The sequence below is a fragment of the Sinohyriopsis cumingii genome, chromosome 16, assembly GCF_028554795.1.
Source record: "Sinohyriopsis cumingii isolate HCF-2022 chromosome 16, ASM2855479v2, whole genome shotgun sequence".
In the NCBI taxonomy this organism is placed as follows: Eukaryota; Metazoa; Mollusca; class Bivalvia; order Unionida; family Unionidae; genus Sinohyriopsis; species Sinohyriopsis cumingii.
This window is the reverse complement of record NC_142976.1, coordinates 29,633,719-29,647,437: the sequence shown is the minus strand read 5'-3', so window position 1 is coordinate 29,647,437 and position 13,719 is coordinate 29,633,719. Positions and strand designations below refer to the sequence as shown.

The following is a 13,719-nucleotide window of genomic DNA, read 5'->3' as shown; positions in this document are numbered from 1 at the left end:
GTCAAGCACACTTCTTTTTTAATTAGAAAGTAAAACACTTTAATAATACTAAGCCTAATTGAAAAAACTTTACCACTGACATTAATCTAGGGTGTGGGTAATCAGAGAGACAAACACATAATTGATATTAATTTAGGGCATGGATGGTCAGACAGACATACACATAACTGATGCTAATATGGTGTGTGGATGGTAAGACAGACAGACATACACATAGCTGACATTAATCCGGTGTGTGGATGGTAAGACAGACAGACATACACATAACTGATGCTAATCTGGTGTGTGGATGGTAAGACAGACAGAAAAATACATAGTGGACATTAATCAGACTGACAGACATACATATAGCTGGCATTAATCTGGCATGTGGATGGTAAGGCAGACATGCATATAGCTGACATTAATATGGCATGTGGATGGTTAGACAGACAGGCAGACAGACACATTGCTGAGGTTAATCTAGAGTGTGGATGTTCAGACAGACAGATGCATATAGCTGGCATTAATCTGGCATGTGGATGGTAAGACAGACATACACATAGCTGACATTAATCTAGAGTGTGGATGTTCATACAGAAAGATATACACATAGCTGACATTAATCTAGAGTGTGAATGGTAAGACAGACATACACATAGCTGATACAGATCTAGTGTGTGAATGGTAAGACCGACATACAGATAGCTGACACTGATCTAGAGTGTGAATGGTAAGACAGACATACACATAGCTGACATTAATCTAGAGTGTTGATGTTCATACAGACATATATACACATAGCTGACATTAATCTAGAGTGTTGATGTTCATACAGTTCCAAACACTGAACAAAAATATTGGACATGTCTGATTTAAATTTAAATAACTTAGAAATGTTGGTTATATTTTACCTTGATTCTGTAGTTTCACTATTTCATGCTAAAGTGATGTCTGTAAAATTTGATATTAGATAAGTGCCAGCAGAGAATCAAAGTCCACTAACCATGCTGGCAGTATGGGTAATTGAACTTAAGTCCACTAACCACGCTGGCAGTATGGGTAATTGAACTTAAGTCCACTAACCATGCTGGCAGTATGGGTAATTGAACTTAAGTCCACTAACCATGCTGGCAGTATGGGTAATTGAACTTAAGTCCACTAACCATGCTGGCAGTATGGGTAATTGAACTTAAGTCCACTAACCATGCTGGCAGTATGGGTAATTGAACTTAAGTCCACTAACCACGCTGGCAGTATGGGTAATTGAACTTAAGTCCACTAACCATGCTGGCAGTATGGGTAATTGAACTTAAGTCCACTAACCATGCTGGCAGTATGGGTAATTGAACTTAAGTCCACTAACCATGCTGGCAGTATGGGTAATTGAACTTAAGTCCACTAACCTTGCTGGGAGTATGGGTGATTGTGCCAATCTTTTCTGGGTTTGCTTTGTCTTCTGTACACTGTTGTGGTTCTGAAACTTTGTCTTGGGATGCTGTTACACTTCTTAATGGGGTGGCTGATTTAGCAGGTTGCATTTCTGCAAAAGATAACAGTAACTGCATTATACTGAGACTTGTTTTTATAACTTTATTTATAAATGTTTATTGTCCAACAAGTTCTAATAGACAATTGTTAATTGCAAAAGTTCTAATTGTTAACTGTACAAGCTCTAACTGTTAACTGTAAAACATTCTATTTATTAATTCCAAAGATGGCCAAGAAGTAGACATGTGCTGAAGAACATGAATGCACCACTCACCTCTTTTTTGCAATATAAGAATTGCCCCACCTAACACCAAAACCTAAACTCAATGCAGGTATGTGAGAATGCTTGCCAGTAGCTTTCAATGGGTTGGTGGTACTTCACGGTGTTTTCATGTGTTCCTCCTCCACCAGATACAATGGCCAATATGTATAGCCTATCATTTTATGAAAAATGGCATTAAACCCAGAAACCAAAACTTAACCAAAGTATGAATAAGTGGCAGAAGAATAAACAGATGGACAATGGAGACACTATAATGCTCTTATTAAAAACTTCATCCTTCCACTACTGAAACATTAAAACACTGTAAAGTTGTCCCTCTTTTCCAGCTTATAAATAAATGAGCCTTTATAAGGTTGGTCTAACTTATAAAGTATTATATTCCATGCTTTTCAGGGACAGTGTCATAACGAAGGAGTACTGTATGTCTGATGTACTTCATTATAAGGTAGTCTTACTTATAAAGTATTATATTCCATGCTTTATAGGGAGAGTGTTCTAATATAATGTTGTTGTTGTTGTAGGGTTTAATGCCATTTTTCAGCACAAGATAGGCTATACATGGCGGCCAGTATTAATGGTGGAGGAAGAACCTGGGAAAACCCCGGAAAGAACCACCAACCCACAAGAAGCTACCAGCAAGCTTTCTCACATATGCACAGTGGCCGAGTCCGACACTCGAATCCACCCAGACAGGTGAGATGGTCTAATATAATGTTGTTGTTGTTGTAAGGTTTAACGCCATTTTTCAGCAAACGATAGACTATACATGGTGGCCGGTATTAATGGTGGAGGAAGAACCCGGGAAATCCCCAGAAAGAACCACCAACCCACGAGAAGCTACTGGCAAGCTTTCTCACATACCCACATTGGCCAAATCCGAGACTCGAACCCACGCAGACAGAGGTGAGATGGCAGTGATCCATAATGGAGAGCGCTTTAGACCACTCAGGGCCCCCTCTAATATAATGAAGAGTACTGTATGTCTGATGTACTTCATCATAAGGTAGTTTTAATTATAAGGAATTATATTCCATGAGTTGAAAATCTCAGGTTTTCTGAATACCTATGTGTAGTAAAGAGGGCTTGGCTTTAAAGTGTATTGTCCTAAAATTCCAAGTCATACCAAACTTTAGTCTGACCCATTTCTAAATTTCTATGTCACAAAAGAATCTCCTTTTGTCGACTCCACTTTTAAAGAAATAATATGAAACATTAAGTGTGACTTAAATTTGACAGCTATTTACTCATGTATATCTCCAACTGCTCCTGCATCCCAACTATTCCCAATGATGGAGTATTTGTTGGTTTTAACAGCAATTTAACATATTGCTGTCTATAGTATGCCAAGGAAATGGAAGCTAAATGAATTTCTCAGGGACACACAAAGGCAGCTGATAATAAACACATGACCAACACTCAAAAAACTCAGTTACTGCAACTCCCCCAGTGAGGGAGACAAACTGATGGAAGAAGAATCTATAGTGTATAAGTCTAGTAAAAATAGTATAAAATTTTTTCAAAGTTGCTATCTTCTGATGATGACCATAATATGTACTAAGTTTCACAGCAAAATAACTGAAAACTTCAGGAGTAGCTGTATTCACAAAATTCTTGTATACTGCATCCAACTGCAAGCCATGAAGGGCATTAATTCTCACAAAAGTCATGGAAACACAAAGACTTGTCAATATTTGCATCTTTAAATGATGACCGCAATATGTACAGAGTTTCACAAAAATACAAACAACAACTGCAAGTCGAACTGTGGGGCTATCTGCACTACTGAAATTGTGTCATACACTGCATTAAGCTACAAAAAGGCCAATAACTCTAATCAAAATTATGGGAGCAACGTGATTTGTTGCTAGGTGTATGTTCAGGTGATAGCCATAATGTTTACCAAGTTTCAAGGTAATCAATCAACATCTGCAGGATAAGTTGCACAAACAACATGTTTCCATACACTGCATAAAGCTACATAATAAAAAGGGCAATAACTCTAATCAAAATTATGGGAACAAAGTGATCTATTGACATGATCATTTTCAGGTAACAACTATAATATTCATCCCTTTTTATGGCAATTCATCAAACAGTGTGGGACTAATGAGATGATGACATAAACTGCTATAACGAAAATGGAAATTACTCTCAACAAACATTGCGAGAGCAAAGTAATTTGTTGATGTGTACATCAAAAAAACTGCACTCCCAGATGGACATCAAAAACTGCACTCCCAGAAGGACATCAAAAACTGCACTCCCAGATGGACATCAAAAACTGCAGTTCCAGATGGACGTCAAAAAGATGTAAGGATTACTAAATGCTCATGTCTCTATACTTTCAACCTTAATTTAGGATGTGGACATGTACAGACATGCACATGCATATCAAAGTGATCACTATGTCTAGTTTTTGTAAAGGTGGGATCCACAAGAAAGTATACTTGTATATGCGCTTATGGTTTTGGAGTTTTATTTTCACAGCAGACGATTTTAAAGTCAGCACATTCAAGAAAGCAACAACAGCCAAAATCTGTTTAGTGCTACCAAATAACTTATACAAATCACTCTCACCTGATTGTTTCAGATTATTCGTAGCAATCACTCTATCACCTGAAGTGTGATGTGATTTGGATTTTTAACGTAGCTTTAACAATTTTTCAGTCATATCGCTATGATGTCTGCAATGTGGCAGTTTATAGTGATGTCTAGCACTGAGGCATCATGCCGCAAACATGTAGCATGATGTCCCACCCAGTCACATTATCCTGACATCAGGTAGACCAGTCCTAACACTAACCTCTTAATGCTGAGTGCCAAGTGAGGCAGCTGTTAGTACCATTTATGTAAGTTTTAGGTATGACTCGGCTGCGGATCGAACCCACAACCTCCCACATCTGAGGCGAACACTCTAACCACTAGGCAACCGGAGTGGTCTCTTTCACCTCAATGTTTTGGATTAGTCACAAATCACTCTCACCTGACTGTTTCTCATTAGTCCTACCAATCAATCTCACTGTATTGTTCTGATTAGTCATACCAAACTTTCTACAACCTGATTGTTTCTGATTAGACATACCAATCAATCTCACCTGACTGTTTCTGATTAGTCATACCAATCAATCTCACCTGTTTCTGATTAGTCATACCAATCAATCTCACCTGACTGTTTCTGATTAGTCATACCACTCAATCTCACCTGTTTCTGACTAGTCATACCAATCAATCTCATCTGACTGTTTCTGATTAGTCATGGCAGTCACTCTCACCTGATGGTTTCAGATTAGTCATAGCAATCACTTTCTGACCTGTTTTGGACTGTTTCTACTTAGTCATACAAATTAATCTCACTTGATTCTTTCTGATTAGTCCTACCAACCACTAGACTGTTTCTAATTAGTCCTACCAACCACTCTCACCTGATTCTTTCTGATTAGTCCTACCAACTACTCTCACCTGATTGTTTCTTATTATTTAGAGTGGTAATGGTCTCCTGAATTTCCAGAATCTGTTCCTCCACATCATGCAGTTGATTGACAATTTCAGGGCTTGGCTGTTCCATTAACATCTGCAAAATTCTCTTTCTGAAAATTATATATTTATTCGTTACATTCCAGGCTAATTTTATCAAACAAATATAACAAGGAGACAATAAGGTCATATAAGGTAGAAATTGAGAATATTGCAGTACAGGTACAGTCTCACAATCTTTATCTTGTCTGTCTTACCTCCAAGTTAGAATTCTAAATCATATTTCCCCAGTAACTCACTGCACCCTGGAAATTCAACATTTTCACTCAAAACGTGAGTTAGAAATGCATTTTGGGAGTTACTTCTAAAGGGATCCAAATTAACTTCTTTCAATTGGTTATATTGACTACACATATTTTGTTGGGCTTTATTGCTCTATTTTTTTTCACACATGTAGAACGTCTAAATTATTTAACATAATTATACAACTAAATCTTTCTCCTTTTTTGGTAATACCACCCATTTTGGTTTATCATAATTGATGTTAAGGTTACAGAGCTCAGAAGCATGGTACTGCTTCATGACAAATAATTATGGCATCTGATGTTAATAAGTTAATTTATTTTTTTGGGCAAATTTCTCAGAAACTGTCTAATGGCAATTGAATTTTGGTAATTCCTGTGCAATGTTAATGCACAAATAACCAAATAAGGAATAATCAAATTTAATGTCACTGAAAGTCACCCATGAACTTATTGCTCACAGGAAGTTTATGTCAGTTTTGCCTGCAATGCAAGTAGGAAATACATTTTGGGGTTACTCACGAATAAATTGAAACACATTGGTTTCCATGAGCTTTTCATGCACCCTGATGCTTTGGTGTATAAAAGACATTCTTGAATGGCTATGCATATAAAGATGAGTGAAAATTTAGAGTTCCATAGCCACCACCCCCCACCCCCAGTACAAAAATACTGACCGCTTGTGACAAAAATACTGATTTTTAGGAACAAATACTGATGTTTACAATTTTAAAGCATATGTAACTATTTATAACATACACAACCTTCACTAAAGTAGGACAGTGCCTTACATAATTATTTAATGTCACAAATGCATGTGTTGCTCACTTATATCTTCTAGACGGGCACCATGTTCCATTCGAGTGTCCATTCCGAAGGTACAAGATTGCAACCCTCAGACACAGGCTGTTTATAGGAGCCTTTTCCACAGCTTGTTTTCTTCCCAATCATTATTGATTCCAATGTACCAACTTTCATTGCTCATCTCTATTCTGTGTGATTTTCTTACTGAACTGTTTTCTTTCTAGCACATGAGTAATCCTTTGCAATTCTACTGTCAGGAAAATGTGTGTGAAATAAATTGCCAGCAACACTAGTAACTGCAAGAGGAAGGTAATTTCTAAAAGAAATTTAATAAACCCAATTTCAATCAAATTACATCAAGGTTCTCTCTGGTTTTTATATATGTCGTACGTTCAGGCCGAGTTGTGTATGATGAAGCAGCAAGCTGATGTTTCTTCACTTTTTTGTGCTCTTGTATTTCATAGGCACCTCCCATGCCCAACAGCAAAATCACATTACACAATTTGCAAAACATAAAGTTTTCTCCTTTACTAGATGTTACACAAATCTAAACAAGATGGCACAATTTTCTTTCCAGTTCTGTTTTCATGTCTTTTCTGGAGAAAAGTCTGAACATGATCAGAAGTTGAATATTACGAAGATGAGATGAAGTGACAGTGGCAAAATCCAATATGGCAGTAAAAGACAGGCATGATAGCCTCGATTTTGAATGAACCAATCATATTGTAGAACTGTATTCCTATATATATGTGATACATTTCTATCAGAATGGAACAGAGTGCCCGTTCTAAACTGAAAATTGCAAAGAATTTTTTTAATTATATTGTTGCATTAAAAAAGTGTAAGTTTTGTAAAAAAATAATAAAAATACCAGGCACAAACTTGTTTCAAAACAGAAAAAAATCTGGTCTCAAAAGTTAGGTTTTTTCCATGGTATTACATGAGTAAAAAGTCTATGTTATTTGACATCATTATACATCAAACATCTTTTCCCTTTTAGTTAACCATGCCAACTTTGGTGTATGATAAATGATGCTGACAATACAGAGCTCTGAAGGAGAGTACTGCTCTGTAATGTGTAAATGTGGCATACAGGAAAAAGAGTAAAAATACTAAGACCAAACAAAAAATAATAACTGTTTCCAGTCAAGCATGTTTCCAGTCAGCGGTCTGTTTCTCACTGGTGACTAACAAACGATCAAACAAACAAACAATTTTTGTAAAAAAAAATGCATTAAATATATTCATTTGAAGAAAGAAAAAAACCTACCTGCTGCCTACCCTAATTTTAAAACCAGTGCAATTGGAAACATAATTTTTTGTTTGACTTATCTACTTATTTCAGATGGTTTTGGGCTCTTACTTTGTAAACGTTAGTATAAAAGATTCATGAAGTTTTATCTGGTGGCTGATTATGAAATAATGATGACTGTACATGGTCTATGTTCCATTACAATGTAATAATAATGACAACTGTACATAGTCTAATGTTCCATTACAATGTAATAATGATGACTCTACATGGTCTAATGTTCCATTGCAATGTAACAATGATGACTCTACATGGTCTAATGTTCCATTACAATGTAATAATGACAACTGTACATGGTCTATGTTCCATTACAATGTAATGATGATGACTGTACATGGTCTATTTTCCATTACAATGCAATAATGATGACTCTGCATGCGTAATACTAAAGCCATGGGTTAAATGAACTTCATTTTTAAGGTAGTCTTGTAGTATAGAATATTATATTCCATGATTGTAATGACAGTGTGATAAGAAAGGAGTACTATATTAGGGTTGTTCCATTTAAACATACATGGTACCCAGGGTAGGCAGTTTTAAAAAAAATATATGCCAGGGTACTTTGATTTCACAAAGTTCTTATTTAAATGATAAGAAAATTCTGAATGCCTTCCCTGGGTCCCATGTATGTTTTAATGAACAGCCTTTATACAGTGATCTCACTATAGGATATTATATTCCAGGATTCCCATGACAGTGTTGTAAGGAGGGAGTACTGCATTACACAGTGGTCTTATTATAGGATATTATATTCCATGATTCCCATGACAGTGTTATAAGAAGGGAGTACTGCATTATAAAGTGGTCTTATTATAGGATATTATATTCCATGATTCCCATGACAGTGTTATAAGGAGGGAGTACTGCATGAAATACTTAATTATAAGTTGGTATCACTTATAAGGTATTATACAGAATCATAATGAGGGAGTGCTCAATTTGCCAGAACTCTTCAAAATGAAAGTGACCCTTGAGGCTTTGCCCTTGTGTGCAAATAACTGTTCCAATCTCCTCTGGCAACATCTGAGAATAGCATCCTGAATCCAATATGTTACTAACCTATTCATTTGCATAACCCGTAGTGACAGCTGAAGAATCTCCACGTTAGCCTCATTAGCCAAAGGCCGTTCTTTATGAGTCTTTGTCTCGGCTTGTTTTGCATATTCATCCCCCTTCTCTGTAACTTCACCCTGGGTAAAAGAACATTATACTTTAAAACACATTGATAACAAACCCATGATCCCAGGATTTGTTCTATGCATATTATCATGTATACATTATGTATACATTACACTTCATCAAGTATGCCAATTTTCTATGCATGTTATAATGTAAAAATTTCATTTCATCCAGTATGCCAATTTTCTATGCATGTTATAATGTATACATTACACTTCATCCAGTATGCCAATTTTCTATGCCAAGTATTATGTATATATTACAATTAATCCAGTATGTCAATGTTTTTGCATATTATGTATACATTATACTTCATCCAGTATGCCAATCTTCTGTAACATTTCATTCAGTGTGCCAATGTTATTTGCATATTATGTATACATCATACTTCATCCAGTATGCTAATGTTCTATTGTTGTTGTTGTTGTTCTAGGGTTTAACACCATTTTTCAGCACAAGATAGGCTATACATGGTGGCCAATATAACTGGTGGAGGAAGAACCCTAGAAAACCCAGAGAAGAACCACCGACCCACGAGAAGCTACTGGCAGGCTTTTCCACGTACCCACGTTAGGATGAAATCCTAAAAGCTTAGAGGAGTCAAAAACTTATTTTGCTACAGAAGGTATCTTTAGTTTCGTAAACTGCAAATGGCTGCAGAAGGTAACAATGTTCATTGTTCTAGTAAAACGCTGTTGGCATATTTGCCATGAGCACAGTCTATGCTGATTGATAGAACAATCTGTAGATATAAACTATACTAATAATGCAAGTTCCAGCTGTTCTGTGGATTTTTGAAATGGTAGTGATTGGTCTCTGAGAGAACACTCACTCTAAAACAGAGCCTTATAATGAAACATACCCTATTCTAATCTTGGTCACAAAGCTGTTTGATACTTTCAGAAAGGTTTGATTAACTTCTTAATGATTAAGACCCAGCTTTTAATCTTAGTTTTGTATTTTGCATTGTTTACAAATAAACCAATGAATTTCAAAAACACAATTTAATTCAAAAGCAGGCAGAGAAATAAAATATTCTTTATATATAAAAAAAACCTGATGTAAAAATTCTGCACTTTGCATTAATGGTAATCTTGATATAGCTATACTGGCTCTAACCGCGTTTAATCAGAGTGTGTGTGTGTATGTGTGTATGCATGTATGTGTGTGTATATATATGTGTGTGCATGTATGTGTTTGTATGTGTATGTGTGCATGTGTGTGATCTGGATTTATACGTAGTTTTATTAAAAAAATCAGTCATAACAATTTGATGTCTGCAGTGTGGCAGTTTATAGTAATGTCTAGCACTGGGGCATCATGCCACAGACATGTAGCATCATGTCCCATCTAGTCACATTATCCTGACACCAGGCCAAACAGAAACTTTCTAATGCTGAGTGCCAAGCAAGGCAGCTGTTAGTACCATTTTATAAGTTTTTGGTATGACTCAGCTGGAGTTTGAAACTGCAACCTTCCACATCTGAGGAAGACGTTTTAACCGTTTATGACACTGGAGCGGAATTTATTACTTGCATGTTAGGAATTTATTATTTGCTTTTTTAAAACTTGTATTTTTTGTTTTCCTAAAGGTGTGTATAAAAGATGTGTAAAAAAATGTAATGTTTGTGAAACTTGGTCTACAGCCATTTCCCAGCATTTGTACAGAGCATTATTTGTTGGCGGAGCACAACATTAGCTATGAAATTAATAATACTGGCTATAAAATTGACAGTACTTGTTAAAATTTGACAACATGAGCTATAAAATTAATAATACTGGCTATAAAATTGACAGTACTTGTTAAAACTTGACAACACTGCTAAAAAATTGACAACATTAGCTATAAAATTGATAATACTGGTTTAAGATGGGACATTTTTGCAAACATGTGCTACATCTAAGTAGTGGTGATCAACAAGTGCTATGTATATTTGAATATTTTATTTTGAAGTCATTTAAAAAAAGGACTTTTTAAAAAGATGAAAAAAGTTTTCACACATAGTTTTGTAACATTATTCTACATTTATGTACATGTGGTTACTTGTATATATTTTCATTGAGAAAGTGAGATAGGGAACTGCTTAGAGTTAACTGGTATAGATACAGACATTATTATTATTATTATTAGTAGTAGTAGAAGTTGAGGTAGTAGCAGTAGTAAATCTGTAAAAAGCCTGTTTTATATGTTTGAAAATGTGATGTGCAATTACTGATAAAAATACACAAAGACACATTGATTCATTGATAAATAGAAAGCTCACATGATAAATTTTAAAACCCTAACATCTGTTGTCATGTTAAACTTGATGCAATGTTCTATGCAATAAAAAGACATGTAATGTAAATAAGTAATCTATTTGTCTTCATTTCTCAATAAATAATGTGATTATCAAAGATTATGAAACATGCAATATATTACAAATTTGGGCCAAAATAATGCTCTCTGCATCTGGTGTTTCAAATACAATGTGCGGTGAAAAGGGAACAGAGTACTCCCAAGGTAATTTACTAGTGATTAATTATTTTCCTACTTGAGATTCTTCAATATTAAATTTACTTTAATCGGATATAATTTTATAAATGTTTTTGCAATGTATTTTCATGAAAATTTAATTAAAAAAATTAATTAAAATGTTGTATTTACTGATTAGGTAAGGAAATTAAAATCATTTAACTGCATAGTTGATCTGAAAAATTGGATATTGTCTTGGATTCTATGTATTACTAATTTAATAAACTCGCTGTAAAAAACTTGAAGTTAGATAACACCTGTATATATTAACATGCAGCATAAGTGGGCCTGTGATTGCTCACCTGGCTGTAATCTACCTCAAAACCATATGTCACTGGCATCTACCTCAAAACCACATGTCACTGGCATCTACCTCAAAACTACATATCATTGCACTTACCTCAAAACCAAATGCCACTGCCATTTACCTCAAAACCATATGTCATTGCAATGTACCTGAGAACCAAAATGCCACTGTCGTGTACCTTGAAACCAAACGTCACTGCCACTGACACCAATCTGATTAAAATGAGATCTCCACTGTCCTACATAAAGATCTGACAGCGACTGTATAGGGGTCATGTTCTGATGACCTAAACCATAACTGCCAATTTTATCAGCCAATCGGATGAAATTTTCACATTTTGGACACTGAGCAGTGTAGATGAAGAGCATCAATGTGTGCTAACAACTTGATTCATTTTTTTAATTGTTGAAAGCTACATGGTTGATCTGCTGTTTGTTATGGAGGCTTTATTAACAAGATGGCCGCTATTGCTTAACCGGCTTGAAGCAGCTGTTCTGTTTTTTAGTGCCGTTTTCATGATATTTGTGCTTGTTGCCTGTTTTCATCTCCGTTATTGTGTTCATTATGTATTGGCTGTTAAATTCGTATGTGTTTCTTCATCTCCTTGTTTTAGAAATGAGAACAATTAGATTTTTTCTCAGCTGTCTTGCTCCACTGTTTTTGAACAAACTGCCATCACGTGATACTCGCCAGTCAACCCATTTATGCTATGATGGACCCTCAATAATTGCTTTAAATGTTCACTCCTTGGCTCTCCACACTACATTGTGCTCTAGACTAAATGAACTGGGACTACATTCATCATTACCTAAATGTAAAAAGAAGCGAAAAAAGAAACGTTTCAAAGCTGGCCGGCATAGAACAGGAAGAGTTCCAGTTATCTCCCTTATTTCAACTCAACAATTTAAAAAAAAGAAATTTGACCGTTAATTTAGATAACCTAATTCAAATCCCTATTAATTCATGAACCTTTGTGTCAGCTATCCAAGAAATACCCCTGCGCATTGCATTATTCAATGCCCAGTCAGTAGGACCACCGGAAAAGTGCACAGAAATAGTTAATTTTATCAATGACCAGAAAATTTATGTATTTTTCCTGACAAAAACATGGCTAAAAACATCAGGCGATGAGCCCAAGTGTGTGGATCTAACACACACTGGTTACTCCATCAAGTCGTTCACCCGTAATTCTCGCAGAGGTGGAATTGCTGTCATCACAAAGAACTCCATGATAAAACATCTTAACCACACCACGACATTCAATTTTGACCACACATTGTTTGAACTAGTCCAAACCACAGTCACACTGGAGCAAATGTCAGTCCATTTTTTCTGCCTATACTGCCCTCCTCCTAGTAGAAAAAACAAGCTGGCTGACTCTCTCTTTTTGGAGCAGTTTCCGAATTTCCTGGACTATGAAAATTCGACAGGTGGCAATCGGATTATTCTTGGTGATTTCAACTTTCACGTTGACTATCCCGGAAACTCAAATACATCAAAACTCATAGATTCCATTAATGTTTTCAACCTCAAACAGTCAGTTAACCAACCCACCCATAAACATGGTCACATTTTAGACTGGATTCTTCATAGACCTGATGATAACATTCTATGGTCCTCCCTGGTATCCCATGACCTTGCCTGAGATCATCTCTGCATTATATGCCATCTGGACGTATCAGTCCCTAACTCTCCACCTTTATCTGCTACTAAGAGAAACCTCCGTATGATAAATAGAACCAAACTAATGCACGACATCCAAGCTAACCTAACAACCTGCTTACCTCCTACCGCAGAACAACTCAATAACTGTCTGCACTTATTGCTTGACAAACATGCCCCACCCACCAAGTGCGGAGTATGAATTCAAAAGTGTTCTCCATGGTATAGCAGTGTTAGGGACCAGCTTTGCACTGCTAAAAGAGACCGCCGTAAAGCTGAGAGGCTCTGGCTTTCCACCAGACTCACTATTCATAAGCAAATCTATGAAGCCGCTAAGAAGAATGTCACAAATATAGTCCATGCAGCAAAATCAGCCCACTACACTACTAAGATCATGGAATGTTCCAGCTG

At 36.0% G+C, this 13,719-nt stretch overlaps 1 protein-coding gene across 1 annotated transcript in view; it reads right to left on the bottom strand.

Annotated features, from left to right (window-relative positions):
* The window catches only part of LOC149780127 (tudor domain-containing protein 5-like), a 222,523-nt gene that overhangs the window by 7,537 nt on the left and 201,267 nt on the right, over positions 1-13,719 (bottom strand). Inside the window, exons 19-21 of the mRNA XM_089936896.1 lie at positions 8,705-8,835; positions 5,213-5,340; positions 1,386-1,522 (exon numbers count right to left, since the gene is read on the bottom strand). Of these exons, the coding sequence (XP_089793022.1) occupies positions 1,386-1,522; positions 5,213-5,340; positions 8,705-8,835 (396 nt within the window). The remainder of the gene's footprint in view (positions 1-1,385; positions 1,523-5,212; positions 5,341-8,704; positions 8,836-13,719) is intronic.